At 36.9% G+C, this 20,957-nt stretch overlaps 1 protein-coding gene across 5 annotated transcripts; it reads right to left on the minus strand.

The window, feature by feature from the left end:
- Window positions 1-541: 541 nt before the first annotated feature.
- On the minus strand, window positions 542-20,879 carry NFIL3 (nuclear factor, interleukin 3 regulated). 5 transcript variants are annotated; one of them, XM_039366501.1, is made up of 2 exons: window positions 20,542-20,879; window positions 542-2,430 (listed from the first exon to the last, which is right to left on the minus strand). In XM_039366501.1, the coding sequence occupies exon 2, from the start codon at window positions 2,236-2,238 to the stop codon at window positions 850-852; it is 1,389 nt and encodes a 462-aa protein (XP_039222435.1). In that variant the 5' UTR covers window positions 2,239-2,430; window positions 20,542-20,879; the 3' UTR covers window positions 542-849. The 5 variants fall into 5 exon arrangements, with proteins under 5 accessions (XP_039222435.1, XP_039222437.1, XP_039222436.1 ...); XM_039366503.1 differs by lacking the exon at window positions 20,542-20,879 and adding an exon at window positions 18,965-19,164; XM_039366502.1 differs by lacking the exon at window positions 20,542-20,879 and adding an exon at window positions 18,720-18,902.
- Window positions 20,880-20,957: the final 78 nt, after the last annotated feature.

Consider the following 20,957-nt stretch of genomic DNA (forward strand, 5'->3'; position numbering starts at 1 on the left):
CATCCTCCCTTTGGAACATCATTCTAGAGGCTAGACATCAGACTTGCCCTGATCCTGCTTACCTTTTGTAATGCATTGAAAGCATGATTTTATTACTGAGACTGGGGTCCCAGATGTAACTGTATTTGTATCATGTGCTAATTGTTGTTGATGGTTGGTTTTTCTCAGTTTATCTTGTTTTTAAGTATTATGAGATGGGCATCCAGAATAAATAAATAAATAAATAAATAAATATTAGTCTAAAATGCAAGGGGCATAAGTCAGTAAAAATGTATTGTCTTTCGCAAGTGTTTTTGTTTTCTGATTCATTCATTAGATATTGTCATAATATCTGATTATCAATTGTCTCCCAGCATCCGGTTTTTATTTTTGTTCTTGACATGCAACTTGGCATGAAAAACAAGGCTAAGAAGTGATGGGGACGAGAAAGACACCCATCCCTATAATGAATATATTGTAAGAAAATGGAGATACAGTATGTCTCATAACTGTGGTGAACTTAAAACAAAATCCTGACTGAAAATAATTTGACAATTTACAGTTTGTGCTTGTCACCAATTTTTTTATTGGAACTGGCAACTTTCACACTTTATAGTAACAGAATGACAGAAAAATAATGTTCACTATATATACAGCATGTACATAGGCATCTTCACCATACACAAGGCTAGTGATCTTGACAATCTCATCTCCACAGTCATCTGTGCACAAAAACACATCATCCATCAGACATTATGTGAACCTTACAGTGAAATGACATTCCAAGTCCAGTGAAAATTCAGCGTAATACAAAACATACCAATCTACTGCAAATGACATCCTTTAAAATAATAATTACTCAGTAGTCATTTAGCTAGAGTCTGAAGCAGAGATGTGTTGTGTAGTTATAAGTCTCTTAAGTGAAGCAACCTCTGCAGACAAATTTGCTACGCCCTGTTTCAAGTACAAGTTTTCTGTCTCAGAGACTTTGTAGGAATTGTCTTTAACATCAAGCCCTGCAGTTTTGCCACCACTCTGAGATTTTTCAGTCAGTTCTTTTTGATGGTGCCAGTGTTCTGGTTTCAGAGACCAGTCTTGGATATTAGTCACTTGAATTGAGAAAGGAGTGTGAGTATTATGTACTAAATTTTGTGCATTATGCTTTTCAAGATCAAAATGTCTTTTAGATGACATATCAATAGGTGACAGTCGTTTCTGTGTGGCATCGTATTCATTGTCCAATGTTTCCACTTTGACTTGCATGGCCTTTGCCTTAATTCTCAGTTTATGAGGAAGTGCAGAAGAGCTTACCTCTGGAACCTTAACTATGGCATTAGCATTTTTAAGTTCAACGGGAGAATGGATTGGACCTTTAGGAACCTGCTGCTCATCTTCTCCATCTGATGATTTTCCCACAACACCCTCATCAGTTTCTGAAGTCCTTGGAGAATTGCTGGAGGACCTGTTTGCTTGCAACAGTGGAGGGGAATGTGAATAGCCATTAAAATGGCTTCCCATGAAGCCTGGATATATTGAAGTCGTAAAGGACCCTCTTTCATCTCGTGAATCTCTTGCATAGTTTTCTAATTCCATAGGTTCCTGCTTTATGATTTGGAATTTATCATCAGTATTTCTGCAATGGTTTTGTATGGGGCTTGCTTGAGTATGCTCTACTGATGACACTTCAGATACATCAGATAAAGAGCTTTGTGGTGAGTGCTTAATGACAGATATGCAACTACTGCTTACAATAGTTGGCTCATGTTCATCGATGAAAGTATTAACGCTTGATTTGGAATTCTGATATTCTTGAAAATAAAGAACTGTTGAATTGTTGACCTTCTGAATCTCTTGGGCATATGCAGAAGAGCTTATTAAACCAAATTTTAACTTCAGTGAAAGTAACTCAGCTTTTAAAGTGGCATTTTCTTCTCCCAGTGCAATTAGCTTGTTCTCTAAAACAAGATCATTCAGTCGCCGCTTTTCCCTAGACCTTTTGGCAGCTTCGTTATTTTTCCGCCGTTTTTCCCAGTACATCGCATCTTTCTTTTCATCTGGAATGAATTCCCGCTTTCTCCTGCATGCTGAAGCCTTGTTTTTTATAATGGATCCTTCTGCAAGTAACATTTCATCACCAGTAGCTAAGTCATCCGATACATCAGTCAGTGTAGAATTAAGAACCATAATTTTGTCCATGTTGCCACTTGTGTCAGCAGATGCCTCTTCTGTTTTAATGGACTGCATTTTTCTTAGCTGCATCAGAAGCAAATTTCAGTAAATATGTAAATTAATAGTATGATAAAGTAACCTTTCAGGTCTTGTTGAACCAGAACAATTTAATATATACAGTAATTTTAATTCCATAAGTATTATTCTGTTTATTCCATAGTCTCAGGCATCTTGGTGAAATGTTCCTCTGAGGTGATCCATCTGAGAAACTGCTTTAAAAACCTGTGACATACAAAAGAATAATAATTGTTTAGTTACTAATTTCAGTCCTTTTTTTAAAAAAAAGTATTTGTAACACTTTTAATAATTGTATTTATTTTATGTAATTATCATTTACAAAAACTGATTCTGTGGTTAATTATAATGCATAAGTAAACAAACCAGTAAAAACCACAATACCCTCAGACTAACATAACATAGGTAAAAAAAAAATCTCTAAAATTCTCTAAAAACTTAAATGCCTGCTTAAAAAGGAAACTTTTTTCAGGGCAGCTTTTTATTAGGTTTTTTTTTGTGCTTAATGCACAAAAGGGCAGCTCTTTGACTACACAGTTGTGTCTGTGACGTTGACTTTTTTAACACCCAATCACATACCTTCACTGATCCATCCCCCGATATTAAAGCAACTACAGAAAAGATCTTCCTTCTGACCAGCTCTCTTTTGCTTCTTACGGTGAAAAAACATTGAGGAAGTGCTCTCTTGATATTTTTACATGATGAATAGATTGGTTTCAGTAAAGCGATCCCTAACATAACCTGGCACTGTGCTGACCCAAGCTTTATATTCATTTATTCATTAGGCAAATGTATAGGGCTGCCCAACTCACACATGGTGACTCCGAGTAGCTTCACAATATTAAAAACCCACAATCTAAAAGGCCTCCCCATTTACAGATATTGCCTTATACATTATATTATCTATCAAGTATATTCCTGTCTTTTACAGAGTGCCAATCAGCTATTAATAAGTGCATGTTTAAAAACCAACTAACTGAAACACATTATAAAAAGCTAATTAATAAACACAAACAGCATCTATACAGCAAACCAGATTAATCATCATTCCTATAACTAAATGAAATCAACTTGTCTAAATATATATAGTAGATAGAACGATAAATATATTTCTTTTGAACAATTTTTAAAAATCCAATAAACCATTAATACCAAAGAGACACACTGCTTGCATTCCTCAGAAGGAATTAAAACCGAACATATATGGACATATATATTAAGCAGATTGGGCAACATTTTCTGTCCAAGGGCAGCAAATTACTCCATTTTGGAGGGTTGCAGGAACATTTCTGTTGGACGTCATTAAAAACACCAAGGCGTAAGGTTTAAAAACCTGCAGGTCTTGGAAGCTGTGTTCTACTGTTTCCAAAATGCCGTACATCAAAAACATTTCTAACAACCACTCCACCCTACCCCACCCCCATGGTTCATGACCTTTTTGCCAAGAAACAGCATTTACTTCTGATTTCTGGCAAAAACACCCCAAAACAAACAATGGGTTCACTTAATGATTGACTCAGTATACTTCTGAGTTATCTGTCAAACTAGTAAAAATTTTGAGTACAGATAGTCCTTGCTTAATCCTAATTAGGACCAGAATTGCCATCATTAAGCAAAGAGCTCATTAGGTGAAATATACAAATACATCACTGAGCAACAGCAGTTCCAGTAGTCTGGTTGCAGTCATTAGGTGAGAACCATGCCACCGCTAGGCAAGGACCTCATATGTTTCCCCTTTCCTATCACTCTTACTTTTGCTTCAATTCTGCCCACGCTTCTATTTCCCTCCATTTCTGTCCTTTGGAGGTCCTGAACTCGCTGCCTGTACCTATTCTCATCTTTGTCCCCCCTCCACTTAGTAGCTCTTCTCTCAATTTTTTCTGAAGTCTCAACATCTTTTTTGTAGTATGGTGACCAAAATTAGTTGCAGTATTCCACATGTGGTCTAACTAGGGTATTATGAAGTGGTATTAATACTTCGTGTGATCTTGATTTTATGCCTCTGATTATACAACCCAAGATTGTATTAGCTTTTTTGGCTGCTACTGCATACTGCTGGTTCATAGTTAAGTGATCGTCCACTAGGACTCCAAGGTCCCTCTCACAGTTACTGTTTTTGAGCCAGGTCTCACCTAATCTGTACTTATATCTTTGATTTTTCCTGCCTAAATGTAAAACTTGGATAGGACCCATTGTTCAAGTTTGTCAAGATCTTTTTGGATCCTGAGCTTGTTTTTTGGGGTGTTGGCTATTCCTGCCAGTTTAGTGTCATCTGCAAATTTTATGAGTTCCCCTTCTATTCCCTCATCTAAGTCATTAATGAAGATATTGAAGAGTATTGGACCTAAGATGGAGCCTTGTGGTACCCCACTGTTTACTTCTTTCCATGTGTATGTAGTACCATTGAGGCCTACTTGTTTGTCAGCCAACTACAAGTCCATCTGGTGGTGATGTTGTCTATTCCACCTTTTTTTAGCTTACCAAGCAGTAGATTGTGGTCTACTTTGTCAAATGCCTTACTGAAATCTAAATATACTATGTCTACAACATTTTGCTGGTCTACCGATTTGGTCACTTTATCAAAGAATGAAATAAGATTGATTTGGCATGATCTGTTTTTAACAAACCTGTGCTGGCTACCATTATAACTTTGTTTGCTTCTAGTTTGTTCACAGATCTGTTTTTTGATTATCTTTTCCAGGATCTCCCCAGATATTGATGTTAGACTAATTGGTCTAATACAGGCATGTCAAACTCGCAACATCATGTGACATCACGTGACGTATTGGGACTTTTTCCCCATTGCTAGCAATGGGGTGGATGGAGTTTTGGTGTGATGCGTTCAGCTTGTGGGCCAGCAGTTTGACATGCCTGGTCTAATATATAACATTCCACAGAATTGAGACCATGGCAGAATAGGCATTCTTCCTCATTGGTTATTCTTGATATGGAATAACCAAGAGGGGTTCCACTGAAGAGTTCTTTGAAGTATCCTCACGTTTTTAAGGCAGTATATGTTAACACCAATAACACCAACTTAGTTCAATGGAAAAGTATAGCTATTTTAACAGAGATGATATATAGCTATGGTGAGGCATTATACACAAACACCTAGCTGCCTGTGCTTCCAAGGGCAGCCCTACATATTTTTAGCATTCGGTATGGCAAGTTATGCATCCCTTCCAATGCAAAAAATAGTTCAATGTCAGGTATGGAAGTATGCAATAGTTAGTAATTTAGAATGAACACAATCTCATAAGCAGCATTATGCTAATAAAGAAACATGTATTCCACTTCTTTCAAAAACTGAGGTTCCCTTTTGTTACAGTGAATAAATAAAATTGAACTGAATGAAGGAAATGGTAAACAAAGTACCATTTCCTCTGACAATATGAAAAGCATTCTTGTGGTTAAAATAAGATAAATCTTCTGGTAACAAATTCAATATTTACACTAACCACAAAGTTAAAGTGGGTTTTTTTTCTCACATTGTGTATTTTCAAAGAGTTACTATTTTAAAAATCTACTAAAACTCTGCAAGATTCCATTAGCTTTATAGGCGTCCATACCGTATAGTTTGTTATGGCACAATATCAAAGTCAAACCTTGGATCTCTTTCAATTTCTTTGTGTGTATATCAGCTAGAACTTCATCTGATGATAATAGCAAATCAAGTCAATTTTACTACTGTCATTTGTAATGTTACTGAAAAATATGATACATATGTATGTGTGTGTGTGTGTGTGTGTGTGTGTGTGTGTGTGTATGTATATGTATGTGTGTGTGTGTGTATACTATAATTCCACCAATTATTTTATTTGAAATTCTACCATTTCCTCTATGGTTAATTTCACAGTTGTTTGTTTATGCAATTTATCCACTACCTCAATCCTCATTGACCCTGCAAGTTTACAGATATTAAGACAGAAATAAGAATAAACTCTACATTTAAAAATTTAGATAATGAGTTTAAAAGTAACAACTACATTCAATCGATGATCAATCCCCAAATGCCTTCCAGAACAACCATTTACTACCCAATTATAAATGCTACCTTGCATCTCTTGAAAAATATTTTGAAAGACAAAGAGCTACTAAAATTGTTTACAGTATAAATCATTTTAACAATGTAATAATCAGCAATAACTAGTTTAATATTGAAAAGGTTCATAATGCTTCATTCCTACTTTTTACCTATTCCATAGTTATAAATGATATGGCTTCTATTTTCTTCAAAAATACTATTTCTGAAAGACTCCTATTCAGCCTGACTGAGCTTTCAAGGTAAATTATCTTTTGTTAAGAGGAAATGAAGGGGAATGTTATGCAATTTACTATTTTTATCCTACTACACCTGGAGTTTGCACCACTATCATGAAACTTAGGTATTCATTTGCAGAAGGATAAAAGAAAGCCTATGAAACAATAAAGCTGCTAGTATTCAACTAAGCCTATGCAGTCAGGTTGGGAAAAGACTAAAAGCTGTATTTACCTGGTTTGGCCACTAACTACAAAAACCCTCGCTGCTGAAATGAACAGTGGCATCATATTTTTATTCAAACCAATTATTTACCACTGTGATATAATCTCTGAGGGAGATGGGTGGTTCAAAAGTATGAAATATAAACAAATATAAATTTGCAATGATATAACTGCAGTTGATCATCAAACTGCCTAGCTTTGTGTTACTTTCTAGTTAAAGATTTATAGACTAGAATAGGTATTATTCTAAAACAATAATCAGAGTGTTAAAGACCAACATTGTCAGAAAAATACCTGGAATGTTTCTATTAACTTTGTAACCTTTAGTCATACTTGCAAGGCTACAGAATGCTCAGTCATGGGGCAAACTAAATATATACAGTAGTTAGTTCTAAACATAACAATTTCAGCTAAAGGGCTTGTCTAATTCTTGGTATTTTTAATAGCAAGTTCTACTCCTTGAAGGGCAATGTTGTATGCATATATTTAATTATCTTACTTTTACCCTTGAGCTTATGATTATTTAGCTCTTACAATATATTTTCATTGTTCTCAACTTTCTAAAAACAATATAAGTTTCAAGAATTCTTTCTAGGCATAACATTATTTATATTTAGAACCAGAGCTATAAATAAATCACAATCTCATTTAAAATTAAATTAAGTTAGTAGACACTGAATACAACAAATACCTAAAACAATCATGTTATCAACTGTTTTGGTTATTGGCTCTGAATTAAAATTTAAATTTGATTTTGATTTTAAAAAAACTAGAGTTGCAATCCTATTTGGGAATAAACAACTTTAAATGTAATGGGTCTGATTTCTATGTAAGGTTTCTGCTGTTAAGTCTCAGTTGATTAACTATAAAATGAAATTATGGCCATATCTGCATTTAACATTTTGTCAGCTTGACTTAAAACAGCTTAAGAAAACCCTATCTCAGCTATGATACTTTGCCAACAACTTGCAAGTTATTCAGTCCAGATAGTGGGCTATCACATACTCCCACTGGACAATTCCCATGGTGCTCTAATCTTTCTCCTCCAAGAAGGAAATTGCCATTTGCTTTCCTTCCTATGGACATATTTATATAGCTGTGTTAAATTAAGGAGAGGTAAAGCATAAAAATACTTGCCTCTACAAGCAAGTATATAAATTAGCAAAAAAAAAAAAAAAAAAACCCAACCAAAAACATTTTCTGCCCTCTTATTTTTAATGTCTTTCAGACCTACTCTTACCATGAGTTATTTGATAGCAAAACAATATATCTTGCTTTATAAATAAGATTGCTGATTGGAAACCCAACATAATCATTGCTTGTAATTAAATGAAATGTTAATCTTATTATCGTTCAATGTTGATAAGGCATCCATGGGGGTTGAGTCAGAATGCAAAAGAGCAGGTAATAATATAATCACAATATTATGATCCTAGCCTTGCCTCTATTGTATGTGTGTACCACACTGACACATGTACAAAAAGAATAAGACTTAGTTTGTAACACTGTACCTGCCAGAATGCAGTTTTACCTCACTTTTTACCATTGACCACTGCCTCAATTATCTGCTCAATTATCTCTCATTTTCAAATAAATGTGAAATAAAATCCCAACTATATATCCCTACAAAAGATGAAAAGATAAATGGGAAGTGGACAATTTCCCCTTCCAATATATCTATATACCCCCTCTCCTGTATGTTCTGTATGAACTACTATTGGGTCTTGCAAAGAAAAGAAGAATGGAATATTTTATTCGGGGGACAGAAATTTGTTTATTAACTTGTATTGTAATCCTAAGTGTTCATAGACCACAGATTCAAATCCTATAGAAATTTTAAGTATAACTTCTAAATTGTAGGCAATTATAGCACATCTATGTGAGATTATTCTTCATTTCTAACTGGGAGACTGGACTAGAAAAATAGTACAATATAATCTCAAATACAGGTAATCCTCGACTTACGACCACAATGGAACCCAAAATTTCTGTTGTTAAGTGAGATGTTTGTTAAGTGAGTTTTTCCCCCATTTTTACAATCTTTCTTGCCACAGTTGTTAAGTGGATCACTGGAGTTGATGTTGATAACCATTGACTTTGCTTGTCAGGTCAGAAAAGATGATCACATGATCTCAAATGAGATGGGTAAGTGGACACAGCAATAGTCATAAATATGAACCAGTTGTCAAACATCTGAATTTTGATCACATAACTATAGGATGCTGCAAAAGTCGTAACTGTAAAAAACAGTCATAAGTCACTTTTTTCAGTGCCATTGTAACATTGAACAGTCACTAAATGAACTGTTGTAAGTCAAGGATGACCTATATAGTCCCAGATGCATCAGGACACAGCCAGGAGCAGCTTCCAAACTAGCTGTGCAATCTTGGAGAAAGCTGCAGCTACTTTAACAATTCATCTGAAGCCCCACCTTTTTAAGAACTTGCATAGCCTGAGTCTTAAATATCTGAAGAAATACCTCTTCATATATCCATCTGCTCAAACAGCATAGAGCTACTTCATTGTGTTATCCTGTGGTTGCATACCTTCCCCATGAAAATGAAATTGCCTTCAGTTAAAATTCAATTTGCTTGCTGGTTGATTTCAGAATTGATTTTATTATTTATTTACATGTATTGCACCTGTGAGGTTTTTTTGTTTGTTCAGTCCAGTATATTGCTTTTGTTGTTAAATCTTATATAGGGCACTAATGCCCTAGTCACCTCTAGACTGGACTACTACCATGCACTCTACATGGGATTGCCATTGAAGATTATTCAGAAACTCCATCTGGTTCAGAATGGAGCAGTGCAGGCAGTTATGTGTGCTCCTAAAATAGTGCTTAATATCTACTGCATTAATTGCTAGTTTGCTTCTGGTCCAAATCAGGGTGCTGATTTTAACCCTTAAACCCTTCATGATACAGGATAAGCCCTTCATGATATGGGATAAGGCTATCTAAGAATTTTGATATTCTGAAAGACCCTCAAGATCTGGTTATTTGGTCAGTTCTGGGACTCTCAAGGTGACTTGTCTAGATGGCTCCACTGTTCTGGGGGCATTTTTTAATTTTCTCTTAACTATGGTTTGTATTTATTACTTGTTTTTATATTTGTATTTACTCTTTTTATTTTTATTTTTTTTTGTTTTTATCTATTGTTGTATGCCACTTTTCGATGAGATGGGTGGCTATATAAATGTTATAATAAATACTGCCTTGGTATCATAAAATGAAGAGTCATGTTTTTGTGAGATGGACGACCATATAAATATAAATAAATAAATAAGGCTGCAACGGAAAAAATGGTACAGATTTACATTAACAAGCAAACAAGGAGAAAACTATTTCCAGTCTTTAAAAAAAGATTACATGCAATTTTGCAGTACAGTATTTCTGTTTTACTCAAATACAAAGCTATAATCTATTCTACTACTTAGTTATTAAGAGTTCTCCTCCTCAAAGGTAACTAACACAAATTATAATGCTGCAACTCAATAACCAGGTTTTCTGGGAGTATGCACCACTTAATTCACTTAAACCTGTTTTAGTAATGGGATTGGACTGAAGGGTGTCATTACAGTAGTCCACCCTACTGTATCAGCAGCCTTTACCTTGTTCCTTCAATTCATTGGCATTAACTCCCTCCCAATCTGCTCTGAAATGTTGAATAATCTCCATCATGGATTTAAACTACTGTATAACAGAAGTACAATGAAAAATCTTGTGTGAATGATAACATGCTTGATTAATAGTGTGCATAGCCAATGTTATACTGTCAGCTAACATTAGTAAGTTCACCTTTGATCTTTTCCCTTCAATTGAAAAGTCTTCAGCTTATACTGTAATTCTGTACATAGGAACAGATTCCATTCAGCTTTAAAAGTTTTTTTTCCTGAGTAATAATGTATAAGATTGTGCTAACTACCTATGTGTGCATTAATTTAGAAAACTGGGTCATAATTAATCTAAAGTGAATGTACATAATTAGATGTTAGGTCTTTAAAAACAAAAGAAAAAGAAAAGGAACACAAATACATCACAATGTAAAGTTTAGTATTGGCTTAAAAGGCAATTTTATATCATTTATGGAATTAGGGTTAGAATTAAAAATATATTATTTACTTTACACATGCACAGATATCAGTGTTTTTTTTGGTATTATTTTCCAATATTTACAATTATTTAACTATACATAGAATTTTATAAAATATCCTTCACAAAATTTTATAAAATGTTCAATAATAAACACTTCTCTTCTGTTTACCTCCCCTGTCTCAAGGATAGGCAAAAGGATAATAGAGTTCTGAATCTCATCTACAAATACATTTTATTACTAATTAAACTAACAATGAGTATTTATTTAAATACATTTCTGTCAAGACTATGATTAAAATACTATATTAGACACTTATCTCATAATTTCAGTTATATAAAAGTAACAACTAGTAAATGAAGTACTCATAAATGATATAAACAAGTAACAATTGGTGACTGATGATCTCTCTTAATTAAATAGTAAAAATGCTCTTGAGTTGAAATTGATCTTTGGTGACTGCAGCTATGAAGTTTTATTGGCCTTGTTACAGAAATGGTTTGCCTCTGATTTTTCCAGGATGTTTTCCAAATTCTCAGTCTAACTAGTGGCCCTGGAATTTTCAAGTAGTCTCGGTCCAATTACTAATCAGGTCCAACTTGCTTACCTTCTAATATCTGGCATAAACCAAACAATTACATTGCTTTCAGTGTTGCTATATTCAAAACTGAAGTCTTCCTTAGTGAACACATAAACATGCTTTATGACAAGCCTGTAATAAGACTGAGGTGTCTATTTTTGGTTCAATTTAAATACGTAAGGATATTCTTTTTTGAGAACTTCCTTTGACAAAAAGCTCTATTATTGCTATTTTTTAATTTTACTAACCACATTTATATAGCCACCTGTGTCAGTAAAAGCAACTTATTAAGTTAGCTCACAAAAAATTGTGTATCTTTTTAACAATTTAAAATAATGCAATCCCCTAATTTGGTTATTGATAACACAAATACACATCAGCATTTTTTAAATCATCTACTGATCTGATCTATAAAATTGAATAAGGCAAGTGGCAAATCTGGCTGATTCAATGTTACTTTTAGCCAAAGTCTAATTTAGAACTATTTGGGGTGAATTATACCTACAAAATGCATCTTCCAGTTCCAAGACATCAGCTGTATGAATTTTTGTGAGAACACCAATGTCTCTAAGCAAAAATCTTAATTTTATCAAGATTAATGAAGTTCATTTGTGATAACAATACAGTGGAAAAATCATATTTAACAATATTTCTATACTGAATAATAAAAGTAAAATGCACAATAGTTACTAATGAAAGCCATTAGAACAAAACTTTAAAAAGCCTATCCTGCACTGTTTACAGACTGCTATTTATGGGAAGCAATTAATTTAGACAGGACTTGTAGCTTTGAAAAAACAAAGAATTATTTACAGTAAATGAAAAACTTGTATGGCTGATTTTTCTGATGGTACCTGCCTTTAAATAGGCCTGAAACTGATTGAACTTGTATGAAAAGAATTCATGTCCGAGTCAATACACTTTCCTGTTTTAAAAGTTATTTTAGCATAGATGAGACATACATCCTAACAGAAATCACACAAAGGTTTACACATTATTAGTCCCAGCAGTGTGAGTCACACTTTGACATATTTGTTTTTCTTTGTCATGGTCGAGATTAAAGTCCTGTCCAGAGATGGAAAGTAAGTCCAATTACAGATCAGTGAGAAAAAATGATAAAGTAACATCATCTACACGTTTATTATTTAAAATTTCCAGAAATAATTCTCTCATGCAGTTTGAGGCTATAGAGACTAAAAAATTCTACATTAAGCAAGAATGTATTCCAATTTTAATTACAATGAACTTCTAGCACAGTGATTCTCAACCTTTCTAATGCCGTGACCCCATAACACAGTTCCCCGTGTTGTGGTGACCCCCAAGTGGGTGTGGCCACCAATAAGAGGGAGTAGGACAGCTAGGAAAAAAGGAAAAAAATGGCAGACAGCATGGTTTGGTGACCCCCGTGAAATGGTCATTCGACCCTGTGGGTCGGGACCCCAACCTGTGGGTCCCGACCCACAGGTTGAGAACCACTGTTCTAGCATGAAAAATCCTTTAAAGTATACTGTAAAACTGTGTAAAAGGGTCAGTTCAAAGGTCTGTTATATAACAGCCATATTAACCATAAATATATTGTTGATTTGGTCAATCACCAATACCACAACAGTTTAGAAAAATAGAGATTTCTGACTGTATATTAATCCCAATAAAATGGAGCAATAAAAATATATAAAGAATCTTTTATCTATTCCAAATTTGAATAAATATAATTTCATGAGCAAACATAGAATGTCAAATGTTTCTGCCAAACAACTGATAGAAGAGAATATCTGTAACTCCAGGTTGAACTGCAGGGTCTTTGGTGTTCTCTGAGCTTTGGTTGTTTTCTTGTAGATGTTTCACTACCAAACTAGGTAATATTATGAGTGCTAGTTGTCTGTGCAGTTTATTGGGAGATATATATCTGACACTGGTAAGTAGGGCATGCTATCATAGGCATTTGTGCAGAAAGAATAGTTGTTCCTTGGTGAAAGTATGCCTACACACAGATTTCTCCCATTTTTCTGGCATTGATGATGTTACCTAGTTTGGTAATGAAATGTCTGCAAGAAAACAACCAAGCTCAGAGAGTACCAAGGACTCCTCAAGGTTTAAACAGACTGAAAGTAAGTTTGAATTTTGCTATAAACACACAGGGCTAGTCTGTCATAAAATGCTGCATATCCTAGCAAGATCATCTACAACAGTGTTTCTCGACCTTGACAATTTTAAGGCATGTGGACTTCAACTCCCAGAATTCCACAGCCAGCATTGCTTAAAATTGTCAAGGTTGAGAAACACGATCTACAAGAATCTACTGTGCTTATGAGTACATCTGTTGCTTAATAATATGTAATAATCCTAAAGCAAAGCAGTTTTATGTTCAGATTATTGCATCAGTCTGATGTTATAATAACCAGAGATCAAGAAAGTAATGCAACAAGTATCATCCGGGAAAAGGATTTCATTACATCAACGAAGTTTGAACAATCTTAAGAAGAATTAGCCCAGTTTGAAACAAACTAAAGTTATATGGTTTGTTTCAAGATATGAGCAACTGAAAGTGATTGATATCTTATAGAGATTGTACATTAACTGTTTTTCTTCGCAGCCAAACATAAACAGCAAGAAGCTACCACAGTAGCCTCACATTACACACAGGGAGATAGTAAACTCAAAACTATTGCTTCAAAAAAATTATAATAAAAAACTGAATCTGTAAGAACAAATGAAGATTGTAAAAACCAATTCCTTGAAGAATGGTTAAATATTTATTAATTAAAATTGAAAAGATAGAATAACTATTGAGAAAGCTGTTGACGGATTAGTCAACTTATGGAACTCACTATCACTTTGAACAATAATTTGTTTCTCTCTGGTAATCAAAGACTGCTATTGTTCCTATCTCGTAATAGATGTAAAGCTGCCCTTAAACCTGGAACTGAAGGTTTTTTTTCGAATTATACCTTATTGCCTGGTACTTTTCTTACACACATGTACTATGTGCAAAAACATGATAAAAAAATATCAGGGTGGAATATATAATAGAATGTTTCAGGCTTGCAAATAATTTATTTATACCTGATGTCATAACTACCAATTCCTCTTGAGCAAAATAAATATTTACAATCATATTTCACCAACAATCAGGTACTGTGACCAAATATAAGTATTCAGGACTATACTGAGATTTTTGAGCTGGATAATAGAATGTTATGCACCAACAATGAAACAACAGTAATTTTAAGTTCATTTTTTAAAAGATAGAGAACTTCGGAGTAGCAGCAGAGCCCCTGAAACAGAGAAGTGGGTTCAGATATATTCTGATTAGTTCTTTAATAAAATTGCTAGGAATGGGAAAAAGTAAACAATAGCTCTGTTCTATAAAGGAAAAGAAGTTAAAGCTCTGTATGCTTTTCATCTCAGAAAAGAAGAGGTTCAAGAATGATTCAACCCTTTCCCCAACATAATGTGTTCCCATATTCCTCCAAATGTATTGTGGTATAATTCCCATCATTACAGCCAGTTTGATTGGGAGTTATAATACTTGCAATATAACGCATTAGAAAAGCAACAGGTTGGGAAAAGTGATTGGAACAAATATGCTACCATGAAGTTCTATGTCCGATTTCTAGCTAATATGAAAGGCATATATATGGTTATAAAAGTGTACATAACAGGACTATAACTTGTTCATGAATTATGTTTCTCAAATTCATCATAGAAGAAAACACAAATGTAATATATAGAACTAAATAGTCTGAATAAATCCCACTGACTGAAATATAATTAAGCATATTCAACAAATCCTCGGAAACACAATTATGCTCATGCATATCAGTGTTAATTGTATAAGTATTTTAAATTATGATTTAAATTGAAATTATTTTACTAAGTTGGTGATACTAATAATGCAGCTATTTTTGTAACGTGCATTGCTAGATTTTTATTTTTTAATGATATATCTCTTTGTTTTGTTTTTGATTGGAGAGTTATATTTATTTTAATGCCTAAAATCTGACATCATTAAATATAGCATTGAACTATTTTAATTACATAAATTTTCAATGGGGCGAATTGTTTTAATTTCTCTATAAAATATATGGGCACATTTTTCACACTCAACTTCAGTGTCATTATTCTCAGTTTAGACTTTCAAATCCAAAGTCCTTTAGTTCAATTTGCTATTTAATCTTATGTTATGTTGCTACACTACCACACACTTTATATACATCGTCCTAAACAAACCATGTCAATCAGCAAACCAGGCAATTGATTTTGCTGACTCAATGCAGTACAATAGCAGTTATTTTTTCCTCTCCATATGTGGGACTACAATTGCCATCTGCTAACCATTTAAGGCAGTAGTGAGGTTTACTTCATGTAGATGTATGTAGGACTGTGCAGTGTTATGACTAAGAAATATATTTAACTACATAATCTATAAGCAGACCCATAATGCTAGATAAGTCAATGATTAAGATTTGTCTATACATATTTGTCAAGTGATAGTATAGTGAGGATGACCAATTCCATCTGATATTCCTTTATGTTGATTCTAAATTACATAATAAAATTTAGCAACTTTGGTGGGAGATTGTTTTCTTGATCAGTTAGTCCATCATAAGAAAACAGGGCAGTATAAGATATTTTCAAAGAGGAAACTATAATTTTGTACCTATTATGTCAGTGGAAACAAAAAATAAATGAAAAATAAGAGATTATGATGAGGTGTTCCTATTATTATTATAAAATGTTCAAAAAGTACTGATTAAGATGTATACTGCCATTTATATGTCAAAGTCTAGGCAGATAGGAAAGAACTGCTCATGTGCTCCCTCTCCATCCAAAATATTTATGGCACATTTGGGCCCTAAGCTCCCCTTGTCTAAGATCCTGGTATTTTTTTTTCTGAACTATATTGCTTTTGTAAAATCCATGAAGCATTACAAAATTATAAGCCAAGGCTTTCTTGCACCAATAGAAGCAAACCTATATGATATATGTTTGCTAACTGTGGAAATTCCATATTTTGTACATATTTGAAATACAACTATGTGAGAGTTTATTCTACAATCTTTTTGTTTATTTGATTAATATGGCTACCAATCTCACTTTTATGTGACTTTGGGCAGCTTATAATAAAAAATGCATAAAATATACAACATTAAAAAAATCAAAAATAGAACACCTAGTAGCTTGGCATAATTTAACCCAATGGTCTCCAACCTTTTGGACACCAGAGACCCGCTGTGGAGACTGGACATGGTTTTGTGTGCTGCCTGCATCCCGTGAATGGAGTTTTACTTGTTTGCACAGCCTGGTTTCTGACACAGACATCATCCACACAAACAAAAGATGGGCTCTAACCCAGGACCAGGGCCTGGTCCACAAAGTCAAGTTTTTAGGCCTTATAAAAGACTAACAGGGCCAGAACAAGTCTTGGGAAATGATATTCCAAAGGGCATGTGCGTGGAACGTTGTCAGCCAACATTACCTAGTCAACAGTGCCCATAAAGCATGTCCTAAGCCAGATTGAGTAAGGCAGGTAGGAGCAACTGGGGAGAGAACAATTCTTTGAACAATATACAAACATTAATCATGATACTGAGAAATTTACATTTTTACCATTCCAAAACATCAAAAAAGTTTGTCCTAAAAGCTTAATTAACATTTTGTTTAGATTGGGACTCACACATGTACAATCAAGTGTACATGTGAAGATAACCTCTCAATTTAGGTGAACAGTGGATCAGGTAAAGGCAAATATCTCCATATCTGAAATATGTAATATCTACCAGCACTACCGGATTTTGACAAAACTGGGAAATTCAGTGTTAAAAAATTGCCAAAAATTCATATAATAAGATCCAAGAAGTTCATCAGCAGAATGGAAGCCAATCCAAATTTCCTGGACTTTGGCATCAAAATCCAGGAAGCAGGACTTGTGATCCCACACAAATTTTGGCAAGTGGGAGAAACTGACTTATAAAATAGGACTGCAGTTTGATTTACTTCTGAACAAAAATAAACTAACTGGCAAATCTTATTTTCCTTGTAGATAATATTAGGAGGAAGGCAACAATTAACTCATGATTAACAAAAGAAAAAAAAAATCCCAGCATGTTTGTATATCCTGCACCTGGAAAAGCCAGAGCAGATAACTAAAATTGGTGATTTATTCTATTCTGGAAACGTCTGTTGTATTATCCTTTCATCACCGCTCAGGCAATGGATATCCCAGGCTTTTTAAACCGTGCTTCGCTGCATCAAATATGCAAGACCTAGCCCAGCCCACCCTTCCAAATGATTTGCACAGACTTCTCCAACGTGGAGATTTCCAGAGGTATTGGACATCCAAGGAGACGCAGACTCCAGGGCAAGTCGGCTGAGTGCCTGGGCGACATTCCGGCAAGGCAAAAGGCACAAAGGGGGCAGGGTCCCTCAAGCCGGCTGGGGAAGGAAAAAGCGCGCGCTCTCGGCTGGCTTAACCCAGTTCCATTTCCAAGGCAAGAAGGAGCCGGGAGAGGGAGGAGCTCTCCGCCCACCCTCTCTCCCGCCTTTCATTCCCCGCGTTGAACAGCGCGAGTACACACACTACGTGACTGGGGACGCATCCCTCCCTCCGGCCAGCTTGTTCTGCTCTCGCTCCGTCGGTACAAAACAACTGTTATCCAGCTTTATTTACTCCTGCCCGAGCCAGCAGGGCTTGCGCTCTCCTCTTCTCCCCCCCTCTCCGCCTCGCTGGAGCGCTGCCTGCCGCCTTTCTCCCCCCCCGCCCCCTCCGCAGAACAAAGGAATGCGAGGCGCCGAGGCAGCGCCCTCCAGCCAGCCCCTTCTAGCGCGCGCGCTTCTCGCCCAGTCATAACAACCAACGCCTTAAGGACTGCTGCGAGTCCTCCGGCTCGCTCTCCAGTCGCCGCGGCCGCCGTCGCCCTCCGCCCCGGGGCGCGAGAGCCACGCTCACCCGGGCGCCCATTCCGGCACCCAGGAAGAGAGGCCCCAGTCCAGTGCCGCCTCGCTCCTCTTTTCTTCACTAGCCTGCATGGCAAAGGCCAGAGCGGACCCGAATGGCCCCCCGAGCAGCCTCGTTTTAAAACCCGGGAGAAAGCTGGGAATGTCGGCAACGCCCCCGCCTCCTTAACTCTCTCTCTCGCGCGCTAAGAAGAACCAGCAGGAAACATTTTAAAAAGATGTTAAAATTTGATTCCACGCCCCCCCCCCCCCGGAACATTTTAAGGGTTTCTTAAGGAATGGGCCGTTTTTAAATGTAATTGCTGCAAAAAAAAAAAAAAAGTCGGGAGCCTTCCCCCTTGCCAAGGAAAAAACTAGAGGGAGATTCTGCGAGAGCATCTTACGTTGCGGTTGCACGGCAGGCTTCTGACCAAGTGACACAGATCACAGCAGGCTGAAGCTAACGACTGCCCCCTCATCTCCCTTGTCAGCACGATCTCGTTTCTTCAATACAAGCTGCAGGGGGGCAATGAGATCCGAGACATTCACTTTTCCCGAAACACGTAATGATCTCCTAATAGGTCTGTTTTTGCCGGGGTGGTGGTGGCGGGGGAGGGGTGGAAGATCATGGACGAAAGCTGACACCTACCAAACCACTTGATGTCTGTGCGAGATGCCTTCCTAAAAATACCAGTCTTATCAGAACGTCTCCGAAGGCGTGGAGTTCAAAACGCGAGCAAATGTCCTTGAACGCCTATTTGCACAGCTCTGGAGAAAAGACCAGAAATAGCCCAGGAAGCTACAATTGCTTCAGTGTGATGGAGCTAAATATAGTCGTGCGCAATTCTCATTTTAAGGGACGTGGCATATATTCAACAAGCCGAGTTGTCGCTCCATTTAACCACTGATCTACTTTTCCAAAGGGGCGAGGCGGGACTTGGGGGGTGGGGTGGGGTGGGGTGGAAGGAATTTGGACATCTCTTCGTCTAACGCCGTCTTTAAAAAAAACAAAACCTCGGAGTGAATTGTTGTAGTTTCTTCACGGGAAGATTTACAAAATCACGTAATTAACTTCCCAGCCTCACTGCCAGCAAATTTTGTGGTTACATAATGCAACGTTTCCAGGAACGATCAAAGAAACGCATTGCCTGAAAACCAGTTGCCAATAGAGAGCAAACGGCAGCAGCCAATACACACACAAGCTTAAAAAAAGAACCGCTTGGAAGAGAGCGATTTGTTACGTGTATTCCTTTTATAGTTGTTTTAAAAGTGAATTCTGGAACGTAAGGATTTTTCTTTTAAAGGATTCTCGAGGACCACAGTGGACACCTACTTGAAAGTTTCTGTATCATTTCTTACACACATTTTCTATAAAATATCCTGAAGAGATGAAATGTGTAACGAGAGACAGAATTCCACAGCGTTAAGCACTGCACGTTCTCGTCCCCTCGCTTGCCAATAGTTCACCATGGACGGATTATGCAATGTATGAAATAACAAGTCGCACCAACCTCCCCTTTGGCTGTTAAGACATTCATACAGCTAAAACATGCGCCTAGAAAAGAAGTCCAATAAAACAGAGGCAGCTTACAGAGAGCTGTTTTTCTTATCGTCTCCCTATCCCCGAATAGTAGCTCATTCACGTTCAATTCTTTCACTAACCCTATTCAAACATGAAGCCTTCTCCAGTTCTGCCGGGATTGCTCAGTATCAGCCGGCCTCAAGCTTGCCTAACGTCTTCGCTCCTCCAAACCACCAATTTATCTCACACAAGAGCTACATTACGCAACATTACAAGACCGCCACAGAGAAATAACAAGAGAAAAAGCCCCACGGGCCAGAAAGCCACGCTCCAGGTCGGAGACCGTGAACCCAGGGGCGCCTGCAAGCATCTTAAGGTAGCGAAGTCCCGCGCTGGCATGCCAAAGGCTGTAAAAAAAGTTGTAGGGCAGCCATAGAGACAGATGCGGACAAAGCGGAGCTGGCTATTGCCTACCGATAACGACAGGCACGTGTATAATCGAGCTAGGCTGGAAGGTCTAAGCACGCGAAGTGCCCCAATAAAACAAGAAGACTCCCTCGTAGGGAAATATGGCAAGTACACTCCGAGAAGGTTTTAGTGAAAAGATGATAGATAGATAGATAGATAGATAGATAGATAGATAGATAGATAGATAGATAGATAGATAGATAGATAGATAGATAGATAGATAGATAGATAGATACCTGCACATCTATATTTTAGCTGTCTCCTTTAACGCGGTGGGACAGGCTGTCCGTCACCCTAGAAGCTCCTTCTGGCATCTGACCGCGTTCTTCAGAAGTTGCCACTTTGAGGGGACGAGCGGGCTGACTCGGTGCCCAGGCGTGAGGAGCTGGAAAGGCTCAGGGGAGATCTGGAAGACCCCTGATCAATGGGAGCGCCGCTGCCTCTGCTGGAAGCAGTCAGAAGCAGTTCGCGGGTGAGGACGAGGGGGAGGAGGAGGAGGAGGCGGAGAAGGGAGCGCGAGCGAGTACGTCAGGGAGCGGTAACTGGGTCTTCTTGCCGACTCTGCGAACGCCGCCGCTTGCTAGAGAGAGATCTGTGCTAGTAGGTCAATACTGTACACTCTTCACAACGTACAATTCTCCTGCCAGCCTTT

This window comes from Crotalus tigris, unplaced genomic scaffold (assembly GCF_016545835.1).
Source record: "Crotalus tigris isolate CLP2741 ecotype Arizona unplaced genomic scaffold, ASM1654583v1 scf7180000020342.816771, whole genome shotgun sequence".
Classification (NCBI taxonomy): Eukaryota; Metazoa; Chordata; class Lepidosauria; order Squamata; family Viperidae; genus Crotalus; species Crotalus tigris.

What these genes read in the sequence shown, in the direction of transcription:
- NFIL3 (XM_039366501.1), bottom strand. Translation starts at nt 2,238, where the DNA reads ATGCAGCTAAGAAAAATGCAGTCCATTAAAACAGAAGAGGCATCTGCT.